General features: G+C 42.8%; 1 protein-coding gene across 1 annotated transcript in view; it reads left to right on the forward strand.

Moving 5' to 3' along the window:
* The first annotated feature begins 1273 nt into the window (after positions 1-1273).
* Positions 1274-13364, forward strand: part of TESPA1 (thymocyte expressed, positive selection associated 1) — a 56978-nt gene continuing 44887 nt past the window's right edge. The window contains exons 1-2 of the mRNA XM_063444797.1: positions 1274-1394; positions 1676-1721. Coding sequence (XP_063300867.1) covers positions 1343-1394; positions 1676-1721 — 98 coding nt within the window. The 5' untranslated portion in view covers positions 1274-1342. The remainder of the gene's footprint in view (positions 1395-1675; positions 1722-13364) is intronic.

Here is a 13364-nt window from a genome sequence, read left to right on the forward strand (position 1 = left end):
CTTTGATTATTATCCGTAAGGTATCATTTTTATTTATATAGTACAACACCATGAAAATATTACTATATCACTAGATATGTGAACAGAAGTGAATGAATAGCTGTAGTTGTAGTTAACTCTTTGAGTGCCAGAGAACTTCATCTCTCGGGGCATGGAATGTGAGGTTCTAAGGTCCTGCCTATGGATGCCTTAATAACTGACTACTCATATCAGGTGCTCTATGTGAGCATCAGATAGTTTCTAGAGATAAACGCACAATATATAAATATTTCATTTAATGATATCTTTCAGGGGAGCACACAAACTACATATTAAATGTCTCACATACAGGGTTACACTAAGCCAGATCGCCTATAATGCACAAATAAAAAGAGAGAAAGGTCTAAGGGTGAACCCAAACCTATTACCAATGTCGATGTGGATCGCTAACTAATAAGTAAAATGGGTCTACACTTACCTATAGTCAAGTAAAATAAATACTCAGATGGTAGATAAGCATATGGAAACAAAGACAAAAAGAAAACGGAAAAACCATATAGTGTAATTCTGTTGTGGCATTTAGTCTACACACCAAGAGATCACCTATAATGCCCACTCAGTAAAAGGTCACTGAGCCAACCATGAATAATTCAATAACTGCTCAAGGATCGGGGCCATATCTAGGAGGTCAGGGGACATTTATGGTGGGAAACGTCAACAGAACCTGGATCAGCAACTGCACAACTTAGTTAGGCTAGGTTTACCATCTTCAGGAAAACTTACAGAATACTTATAGAAGACCATGCTGTTATTTATCTTCTGGGGTGTTGAAGGTCATGTCACCAGTTTTGCATTCTAACCTCTGGATTCTTAATCCAGATTCTTAAAGGAACACTAACTTTTAAAATTAAATATACTTATCATATAAGAGTGTTCCTTAACTCTCAAAGCATGGCTACCCTCATGAGAAACATTCAAAGTAGTTGGCAAAACTGAACTTTAAATTATTGAAACGTCTTCATTAGAAAGTATCTCTAGTGGCTGTGTGATATGTACTCTATTTTTATATGGGACAATTATACTTATAATCATCAAACCAATCAGCAATTATTCTTGTGTTGGCATTATAGTGATGGTAGAAGGTAGACAGGTTATCAAACATCTTTCTAAGATGATAAAATATAAGCTTTTATATATGTTATTTTTTATTATATATTTTTTTTATTTTACAGGGTTTTCATTTTGCTGTCACTTCACAATATCAATGACGTACACATCTACTATAGGAGCATGCTCTTTGGAGCGTCGATTAACCCTGATAAGACAATCAAAACAGCAGCAAGGTACAGTGGACAATTCCGCCATGCCTATCCCAGGATTGACTTACGAAGACTTGAATAATGCTGTTTTGGAAAGTAAGTGTCTTGTTTTTCATTTCTGTTATGATTGTTTCTGAATGGGGGTTACAATGGTAAAATCATGGATATATAGCCTTGTATAAACTAAAACAGGGAGGATAATCTGTCTTATGAATGTAACAGTAATAATTGGTTCGGTAACGGAGATTCAGATTTTACATCACTATAATTCCTAATTTTGTGAAAAAACTCTAATGCACGATGTCTAGTATAATAAATCTAGTAGCTCTTATCTGAAGTCTATGACACAATTTAACATAATACAATTGTATTTTCAGATGAAAGGGCTATGGAAATGATCCAGGACTGGCTTCAAGACTGTGGGTAGGTCAACAAGGAAGCTTACAATTAAGATTGGAATCACTTCTGGTACTAATTCAAATGAATTAAATCCATAGGCCTATTAAATCATTTGGAAAGCTTATCCGACAATATTAAATTAAGGCCCATATTTTATATATATTTTAAAATACTTTATTTATAGTAAACCCACGAATGTGAGGAATCATACTCAGATTATGCGACATAAGACATGAAAATATAAAAAGAATATGCAGGGGCAGATAATACATAATACATAATACATTTTGTCCATAAAAATTAACCCATGAGTCGAGTTTTTATATTTTTTAAATGAGTGGCACTTGAAGATGGGCAGGCTAGTGACCGGCCTTGAGAGAGATAAGCCTTTGAGGAAAGTTGCATTACTATAACAAAGATAGGCGTCTACAGTGGGCCATGGTTTGGGTACAAAAACATAGTTAAAAAAGTTTATGCTTATTTTTAACATAAATCACAATCAATCCTTATATCAAAGAAGCAGTGTGTACTGATGTTAATGAAAGCAAATCTATAACCCTTAAAAACAAGCATCTATGTGCAAAATGAAGTTAGACCTCCACATGTTAATTTGGCCACACATATTGAAAAGCATGATATGATACTCAGTGGCTATTTGTTATCCCACCAATGGGAGCAAAGTATTGCAGCAGACTTGATGTACATCATTAATTCAGCCTGATACACAAACGTGTGACTTCTCAATCAGTTTTTAATCATTTTGTAACTGCAGAATTTTTTAGGATTGGCAACAGTTTCTGTGGTTAAAACAAGAACAAGATGTTTCATTAAATTTTTTTAGATTTTAAGTCAGCATCCTTGGTTAAATTGATCAAATTGCATAACATTATGAGATAGCGTATCTCAGCTTCCATCAGCACAAAACAAGAAATAAAATCATTAGTCATGTATTACTCATTTCTGCCTAAGACTGTGATCTAGACACGCACCCAACCCAGTAAGGTGACTGACACACAGGGAAAAGGCAGGGTGGGATTTACCCTTCTTTCTCCCTCAAGGCCAATTTCCTGGATACACCCCACAATTAGTGATGTCGCGAACATAAAATTTTCCGTTCGCGAACGGCAAACGCGAACTTCCTCAAATGTTCGCGAACGGGCGAACCCGGCGAACCGCCATAGACTTCAATAGGCAGGCGAATTTTAAAACCCACAGGGACTCTTTCTGGCCACAATAGTGATGGAAAAGCTGTTTCAAGGGGACTAACACCTGGACTGTGGCATGCCGGAGGGGGATCCATGGCAAAACTCCCATGGAAAATTACATAGTTGATGCAGAGTCTGGTTTTAATCCATAAAGGGCATAAATCACCTAACATTCCTAAATTGTTTGGAATAACGTGCTTTAAAACATCAGGTATGATGTTGTATCGATCAGGAAGTGTAAGGGTTGCGCCCGCTTCACAGTGACAGACCAAACTCCCCGTTTAACGCACCGCAAACAACCGCAAACAGTCCATTTGCACAACCGCAAACTCCCCATTTGCACAAGGTTGGATACCAAGCTAGCCATGTCCCGTTCCTTGTCCTCACTGATGTCATTGAAGGTCTCTTCCTCCACCCAGCCACGTACAACACCAAGGGTTCCCGAAAGGTGACAACAAGCCCCCTGTATTTTTTTTTTAAATGTACACTACTGTTACACCAGATATGAGTTGCACTGGTGTGACACTGTGCCCTGGCAGGCCCTGAAACGCACACGTTATATTACAGTCAAAAAAGTTGTTTGTTTTTTTAAATGCAAGCTACTGTAACACCAGATATGAGTGGTGGCACTGGGACCACCTTAAAAATATTGGATATCGCTAAAAATCATGATCACTATATACTTTCTCTACAAACCTCTAAAACTAACCAAACTACTCATCCATCCGCTATACCACTTTATCCCACCTAAAACTAGTGCCCAGTTAAAATACTTGACTCTTACTTACCCACACTCAGTCATGCCACACACATTTCACCACTACTCTCACTGAATCCCTCTGACTACGGCTAAATTCATCTTCTACATCAGAACACTACTCCTAAGATTGGGTTGTATCCATGTCTCAGGTCTTTCCTTTAGAATAGGGGCAGCTTTGGTCTCCTTCAACACTGACACTCCAGTGCATATTATTAAATGATTGGGCAGATGGAAATCCTCAGTCTACAACCGATATATTCCTCATCCCGAGAAAGAAATGAGGAAAGCTTTTCAAAGTTTGGCTTTGTAAATTTGATGCAATAAGTGTGTTTTTCTTTAATACCTTTTCACCCTCTTTGCATGAACCCGATTTACATATATTACTAATATGTTTCTGAACATATATATTATATTATTCACTCACTCACTCTCTGGGCCGGCCTAAGACATCATGCTGCCTAGATCCAACGATAAATGACGATGGGGGATAATGTATAATAAACACAGGTTACTGGCTATGGGAGGATAATGTATAATAAACACAGGTTACTGGCTATGGGAGGATAATGTATAATAAACACAGGTTACTGGCTATGGAGGGATAATGTATAATAAACACAGGTTACTGGCTATGGGAGGATAATGTATAATAAACACAGGTTACTGGCTATGGGGGGGATAATGTATAATAAACACAGGTTACTGGCTATGGGATGATAATGTATAATAAGCACAGGTTACTGGCTATGGGAGGATAATGTATAATAAACACAGGTTACTGGCTATGGGGGGATAATGTATAATAAACACAGGTTACTGGCTATGGGGGGGATAATGTATAATAAACACAGGTTACTGGCTATGGGATGATAATGTATAATAAGCACAGGTTACTGGCTATGGGAGGATAATGTATAATAAACACAGGTTACTGGCTATGGGAGGATAATGTATAATAAACACAGGTTACTGGCTATGGGGGGATAATGTATAATAAACACAGGTTACTGGCTATGGGATGATAATGTATAATAAGCACAGGTTACTGGCTATGGGGGGATAATGTATAATAAACACAGGTTACTGGCTATGGGGGAATAATGTATAATAAACACAGGTTACTGGCTATGGGGGGATAATGTATAATAAACCCAGGTTACTGGCTATGGGAGGGATAATGTATAATAAACACAGGTTACTGGCCATGGGGGGATAATGTATAATAAACACAGGTTACTGGCTATGGAGGGATAATGTATAATAAACACAGGTTACTGGCTATGGGGGGATAATGTATAATAAGCACAGGTTACTGGCTATGGGGGGATAATGTATAATAAACACAGGTTACTGGCTATGGAGGGATAATGTATAATAAGCACAGGTTACTGGCTATGGGGGGATAATGTATAATAAACACAGGTTACTGGCTATGGGGAGGATAATGTATAATAAACACAGGTTACTGGCTATGGGGGGATAATGTATAATAAACCCAGGTTACTGGCTATGGGAGGGATAATGTATAATAAACACAGGTTACTGGCCATGGGGGGATAATGTATAATAAACACAGGTTACTGGCTATGGAGGGATAATGTATAATAAACACAGGTTACTGGCTATGGGGGGATAATGTATAATAAACACAGGTTACTGGCTATGGGGGGATAATGTATAATAAACACAGGTTACTGGCTATGGGGAGGATAATGTATAATAAACACAGGTTACTGGCTATGGGGGGATAATGTATAATAAACACAGGTTACTGGTTGTGGGGGGATAATGTATAATAAACACAGGTTACTGGTTGTGGGGGATAATGTAGAATAAACACAGGTTACTGGCTATGGGGGAGATAATGTATAATAAACACAGGTTACTGGCTATGGGAGGATAATGTATAATAAACAAAGGTTACTGGCTATGGGGGAGATAATGTATAATAAACACAGGTTACTGGCTATGGGGGGATAGTGTATAATAAACACAGGTTACTGGCTATGGGGTATAATGTATAATAAACACAGGTTACTGGCTATGGAGGATAATGTATAATAAACACAAACACACAAAAAAATAAAAAATAAAAAAATGAATGCAGCTTCAGAATTAATCTAAATTGTATGCTGTCTAGGAGGTGGGAGGGTCTGGGAGGGAGGGTCTGCTGCTGATTGGCTGGAATGTGTCTGCTAACTGTGAGGTACAGGGTCAAAGTTTACTCAATGATGACGAATAGGGGGCGGACCGAACATCGCATATGTTCGCCATCCGAGGCGAACGCGAACACGCTATGTTCGCCAGGAACTATTCGCCTGCGAACCGTTCGGGACATCACTACCCACAATATATATATATATATATATATATATATATATAGAATACCAAATAATAGCTGCTCACCGGTCTTGTTAAAATCCAAAAGTTTTATTCAATCATATTTAAAATCTGTGACCAACGTTTCAGTCCCCGCTCGGGACTTTCCTCAGGGTCAGACAAAAAATGATAGGACAACACATAGTGCTTGCAATGTATGTCGAATATATAGCCATAACAATAATTAAGAGTGACTCACCCAGGTGCATGGTGTGCTCGGCGTTTCCGCCGTGTGTACTTCCGGGTGTGCGCATTAGGTGTCTGCCCAGCACTGCCCCTTTCTTCTGCATATCAGAGGGCCTGTAACTCAATAGAGAGGGGAGGGGGGGCCGGCATATCAACCGTGCGTATAGCATCGGCTATGCTTCCGGGTGTGCGCGAGCACTCAACCCGTGGCTCCACCTTCAGTGGGACACGTGACTCGTATCGTCACGTGACGCGTGCCGTATAGATAGCCGGCAAGTGGGGCGTTGCTAAGCAACATAATGCAGACAATCCACCGGTAGTGTATTAAACAAACTCCATGTGTGAGTTAAAGGGTGAATACATGTGGATGTGATAAATGCAATATTTTAATGTGACATAGGCAACTAGAAAACCAATAAAGGTTTATCTTATAAAGACATATAATATAATTTTATCAAAACATATGGCATAATTTTATAGTGCCACTAGGGATACATACCAATACTGTGACTGTAGAAGATACTACACCAAGTAATTATTAAAGTGATGACGTGCAATAAATAAAGTGCAAAATATAGTGCTAAAAACATGCAGAGATTATTGTGCAATAAATGTGTGAAAAAAATAACATAGCACTTGACGTCATAGCCATAAAAAAACATATCAATTGTATCACTAAGGTATGAATACATGTCTACAAACCCCGATAGGGGGTAATAGCCTGTATGTCTAAAATCATAAAATCATACTGGTACTGTTTAAGGGAGCTAAATAAATGAGTAATAAGGGATATTTTCATTCAAACCCCTAGGGGCCACCGTGTCTAACTGATGTATCCAATATGCTTCTTTCTGAAGCAGCATTTTGCCTCTATTACCACCTCTCTTGGGAGGGGGGATGTGGTCTATGCCCACGAATTTAAGGGAGGATAGAGGGTGTCCTTTGTCAAAAAAATGCTTGGCCACGGGCTTATCACTAAGTCCATCCCTATAGGCTATCCTAATACTGGAACGGTGGCCCCTAATGCGTTCACATAATTGTGTCTCCGTTTTTCCCACGTAATAGAGACCACATGGGCACATCAGTTTATAAATAACGTGGGTAGTTCTGCAAGTGATAGTGTGCTTGATGTCATATACTCTGTTGGTGTGTGGATGATTACATTTTTTTGATGGAATCATATGTCCACATGTCACACAACCAAGGCAGCGGATGCATCCTCGTATATTGCTCTTGGTTGTCTTGGAGTAACTGGCGATCGGATCCGTGTGCACCAATATGTCGCGAAGATTTCTATTGCGTTTATAGCAGATCATCGGTGGTTCTTTAAAGATCTTAGGAAGCAGATCGTCAGTAGCCACCATCTTCCAATTTTCTTTAACCCCTTAAGGACACATGACATGTGTGACATGTCATGATTCCCTTTTATTCCAGAAGTTTGGTCCTTAAGGGGTTAATCATTGTTGAAATCTGATGTGAAGAGTTGTGGAACGTCATGGGAAACACCATCCTCTGTGTTGGTTGTGCTTTATCTTTATTCGTAACTGTCTTAGCCATGTTGAGAGCGTCCTGGAGTACCCGGCTTTCATAGCCTCCGTTTGCGAACTTCTGAGTCATGGTGTCCAACTGTACTTCCATCCTGTTCGGGTTTGAATTATTACGGATCACCCGTTGGAATTGTGCCTTAGGTATCGATTTTTTGAGTGCAATAGGGTGTGCGCTGTGGGCATGCAGGAGGGTATTTCGATCGGTGGGCTTTGAGTATAAGGAATACTCGATCTCATTCTGCCCCCAAGTTAACTCCAAATCGAGGTATTGTACCTTATCTGCACTTATATTAGCTGTGAACCTGATAGGTGATGGAAGGTGGTTCAGTGCGAGTACCATTTGTTGTGCCTCCACTTGTGTCCCCCTCCAGATTATTAGCAGGTCGTCAATGTAGTTGTAGTATCCTATAATGGAGTCCCCATATGGTAATAGAATGTGTTCCATTTCGTATACATACATGTATGCATTTGCAAACATTGGGGCTACCGATGACCCCATCGATGTTCCCGCCACCTGGAGGTACCATTGTTCCTCAAATCTGAAATGGTTGTTGTGGAGGATAAGGGATAGTAACTCCAACACAAACTCTATAGGTGGACCGTTATAGGCTGAGGAGTTACACAGGACCTGTCGCAGTTACACAGGCTATATAGGCTGAGGAGTTACACAGGACCTGGCCTCTATTCCTTCTGTATGGGGTATGACCGTGTACAGGCTGGCCACGTCCATTGTAATGAATACCGGTGCGGTATGATATAGTTCCAGGCCCTTAATTCTGTCCAAGAGTGTCTGTGTGTCTTTGACACAAGTATATAAGGCCTCCACTGGTTTTTTGACAACATGGTCAAGCCATTGTGCAATCGGTTCTAATATTCCATCAATGGCTGACACTATAGGGCGTCCAGGCGGTTTATTGGCATTCTTATGTATCTTAGGGATGCTGTAAATCACCGGGGTACGTGGGTGAGCTTTGTTCAAAAATCGATACAGTTCTAATCCTATGTAGCCAGCTCTTAAGGCCATATCCAGGACATCCATGATTTTCCTCTGGATATCTGAGGTAGGGTCCTCAGATATATATATAACATACAAGATCCAATGAATGATAAGGGTGAGCCAGGTGGAGAACAAACCTGTTCTGCTGCCACGTGAAAACAAATTAATATCCTCTCCTTATTAATTTATAACCCTAAATGTAACAAATATTGACTAGAGTTGAGCGGACACCTGGATGTTCGGGTCCAGCAGGTTCGGCCGAACTTTGAAAAAAAGTCCGGGTTCGGGATCGAACTTGACCCCGAACTTGACTCCGAACCCGAACCCCATTGAAGTCAATGGGGACCCGAACTTTTGGGGACAAAATTGGCTCTAAAAAACTCCTGGAAAGGGCTAGAGGGCTGTAAAAGGAAGTAAAATGGGGGTAAGAGTAGGACAAGTTCCCTGCAAACAAATGTGGATAGGGAAATCACTTAAAAATAACATAAAATAAGAAGCCGCTTAGTAAATAACTCCCTAATTCACACGGTATTAGGGAGCTATCTACCAAAAGGCTGAAAGACCTAAATTGGTCACCTAAATTGGTCTTTCAGCCACATTTACTAATACTAAGTAAAGATTACTTAGTATTAGTAAATTCAGCCCCTACTCGCTATACCGCGTGTAGGGGCGTGTCTAGTAAACAGTGAGCAGCCATTGGCTGCTCACTGTAAAAAAACAAACAAAAAAAAAACCTATTGCCCCCACCCCTGTGCGACGGGTGGGGGCCCTAAATAAGAATGTAAGGGGGGACCTACTGTCCCCCCCTCCACATTCTTATTTGGAGGAGGGAGCCATAAATAAAAATTGGAGGAGTGACCTAATGTTCTCCCCCGCCCCCACCCCTGAGCGGTGGGTGGGGGCCATAAATAAATATTGGGGGGGACCTAATGTCTTCCACCCCAGCCCCCACCCCTGCACGGTGGGTGGGGCACTAAATAACAATAAGGGGGGACCTAATGTCCTCCCCCCCGGCCCCCACCCCTGAGCGGTGGGTGGGGGCCATAAATAAAAATTGGGTGGGGGACACCTAATGTCCTCCCCCCGGCCCCCACCCCTGAGCGGAGGGTGGGGGCCCTAAATAACAATAAGGGGGCACCTAATGTTCCCCCCCCTTGCCCCCACCCCTGAGCGGTGGGTGGGGGCCCTAAATAACAATAAGGGGGGGCACCTAATGTCCTCTCCCCCGGCCCCCACCCCTGCGCAGCGGATGGGGGCCCTAAATAACAATAATGGGGGACCTAATGTCCTCCCCCCGGCCCCCACCCCTGCGCTGCTGGTGGGGGCCCTAAATAATAATAAGAGGGGCGACCTACTGTCCTCCCCCCCCTCAGCCCCCACTCCTGAGCATTGGGTGGGGGCCATAAATAAAAATTGGGGGGGGACCGGCGGGTGGGGGCCCTAAATAGCAATAAGGGGGGAACCTAATATCCCCCCCACCCTCACCCCTGCTTTGCGGGTGGGGGCCCTGAATAACAATAAGGGGGGAGCGGTGGGTGGGGGCCACAAATAAATATTCACCCCCAGATGACTAGGGGTTTTACCCCTACCTACCCCCCTCATCCTAAAAATAATGAGGGGGGACCCTTGTCTAAAACCTGTTAAAAAAAGAAATAGACTTACCATTTGATGTCTTCTTTCTTCTAAAATCTTCTTTTTTCAGCCCCCCAAAAAGGCAAATAAAAATCCAGAATAACCGACGCACTTTAAAAAACAAGCAAAACAAAAACGAGCTCAAAAAATAAATAATCCTTCTTCACCCATGGAGGGCTCCGTGCAGACGGAGCTCTGCAGGACAGGGGAAGCCTTATAAAGCCTTACCCCGCCCTGCAATTAGTCTCAGAGCACACCTGATTGGTGGGTTTAAGCCATCCAATCAGAGTGCTCTGACAGGTGAATGAAGAGACTGACAGGTAAGTCTCTACATTTACCTATCACAGCACCCTGATTGTTTGGCTTGAAATCCACCAATCAGAGTGCTCTGTGTCATTTTACAAAAATAACTTTCCCACGCTGTGTAAAATGACACAGAGCACTCTGATTGGTGGATTTCAAGCCGAACAATCAGAGTGCTGTGACAGGTAAATGTAGAGACTTACCTGTCAGTCTCTTCATTTACCTGTCAGAGCACTCTGATTGGATGACTTATACCCACCAATCAGAGTGCTCTGTGACTAATTGCAGAGCTCAGTCTGCGTGGAGCCCTCCATGGGTGAAGAAGGATTTTTTTTTTTTGTCCTTATTTTTTTTTTTGAATTCTTTATTTTTGGTGTGCAGGTGATTACATATGAATTACATACGCCACAACAGCGTGCATTTATATTGAAACATATATGGGTAAAACAGTGGCAGAGAGAAATTGCACAGAATTTTTTATTTTTTTTGACGAACATAGTGATTAATGAATGAACTACGATAAACAGATTGCTAAATAACTCGTCTGCTTCAGCGTACCTTAGAGGTACCGACAGGTAATTCCGTTACTTGGTCGAAAGGTATCTTCGCTGATATATCTGGACAACTATATTTGGGTAACTTAGGGTGTCCCCAGCGTAGTCTAACTTATCGTGTACTTAAACCGTTATTTTTCAAGAGAGGCTTGGCTAAAAATAATAAACAGACATGCTAAACTTTTTAAAACTTTTTAACCTCGTTATATCGCTTGTTTTAGTATGGGCGTAAAGTAAGCTAGCGTGTCAAAATACATTCTAGTATAACTCCTGCCCTATTCTAGTCGTTAAACCCGGTATAATACAGAGCTTGGGTTATATTTGTTAGAGTGTAGTTACGGTTAATTCTCCGTTTACGTTGAGGCCGTTCTTAGTGAAAGGCATGCTTAAAAGAAAGGAAAGAAAGAAAAAGGGAAGGTCGGTCTCGGGTATCATAAATGCTGCAGCTTTTTGACTCTATATGGTGCAGGCTATACTGAGAGGCTAAACATTCAAACATTTAAACATTGAGAATATAAAAAGCAAGGGTAGATTTAGAGAGGGTTATGTGTCCGCAAATCAGTCTCATTCAGCCCATGCCCGTTCGGGGTAGGCAGACCTCAAGGGCACGCAGTCAGAGTGGGTCAAGGCATCGCCGTGGGATCAGTCTGTGTGGACAGGCGGGTTCAACAGCGCCTTTGTGCTCAGTTTCGGTTCCATCGGTGGACGGTGGGGTGACCCTCTGTACGTTGGTCCGGCCGACAGTTGTGGCTGTATGGGGCCGCTGCGGGCTGCATTGAGTTCTGGATCTTGGGTTCGGTGAGATGAGTATATGTGGGACTTGTATGGTATTCCTGTCCTTGCTTGTATGGGAACGGGTGCTTGTACCTGCCCGTCTAGTAGTCGTGTCCCGCCTTTCTGGTGAATTGTAATGACACCGCTGGATGGTTGCTCTTGGGGCCCTTGGCAGTGCGTCATAATGGCGGTGCCTGGTTGCTGGGTGCATCCAGAGGGCCACTGCTTTCAATGCTTGGTAGTATGTCGCTCCACGGTTGTGGAGTACTGCACAGAAGCTTTTATATAGCCGGTCTAACGCCTTCATGGGCTGTGTCGATCGTTTGGTGTATGTGTCTCTTGCTTGGGGCCTGTGTTGGGCCGCCATCTTAGTAGTGCCTCGTTTACTTTGTGTCTCTATAGGCCGCGTGGCCCGGGGGTCCACCTGCGGTTTTACACTGATTGAGTCTCTTACCAGTGTGTCGTGGACTTGTTTGGTGGGTGGTTGCTTGCTTTTTGTGCTGGATGCGCTTATGTCCGCCATCTTGGGTGCCCCTGCTCCCACCTTACTCGATGGAGTTGCAGGTATAGTCATATGGTGTCGAGCATGGGGCTCCCCGGTCCATAGGGGGGGTAAGAACTCGTAGTCGCTTGCGGCTGTTTGCTTTTGGCGGGAAAGCGGACGTCTTTCCTCGCCTCCTCTCGAGCTAGGCCCCTCTCTGCCGTTGCGGTGCTCGGTCATCCCGGGCGTCATGTTTGGTAGCTGTGTGTTCCGGCAGGCTTCCTCCGTGTCATGGGCACATTGGCAGGAGTATTTGAGCTCTGTAGCTCGGCAGGTGGGCATTTACAGCGCCCGTGTTGCAGGAGCTCCTGCTGTACACGTCTTGCCAGTTCGCTGGTTAGGCTCCGCCCCCCTATTTATTTTTTTTAAAGTTCGTAGGTTATTCTAGATTTTTATTAGGCCTTTTTTGGGGCTGAAAAAAGAAGATTTTAGAAGAAAGAAAACATTAAATGGTAAGGTTTATTTTTTTACAGGTACTTAGCTAATGGTCCCCCCCCCTCATTATTTTTATGGTGAGGGGGGTAGGTAGGGGTAATTGTTTTGGGTGGGAGGGGGGTGACTAGGGTATTGGGGATCCCTAGTCACTTGGGGGGACATTTTTATTTAGGTCCCCACCAAATTTTATTTATGGCCCCCACCCACCGCTCAGGGGTGGGGGCAGGGGGGTGGGGGAAGGACAGTAGGTCCCCCCCTTTATTGTTATTTAGGGCCTCCACCCACCATGCAGGGGTGCGGGCCGGGGTGGAGGACATTAGGTCCCTCCCCCAATTTTTATTTATGGCCCCCACC

Source organism: Pelobates fuscus, chromosome 1 (assembly GCF_036172605.1).
Source record: "Pelobates fuscus isolate aPelFus1 chromosome 1, aPelFus1.pri, whole genome shotgun sequence".
Classification (NCBI taxonomy): domain Eukaryota; kingdom Metazoa; phylum Chordata; class Amphibia; order Anura; family Pelobatidae; genus Pelobates; species Pelobates fuscus.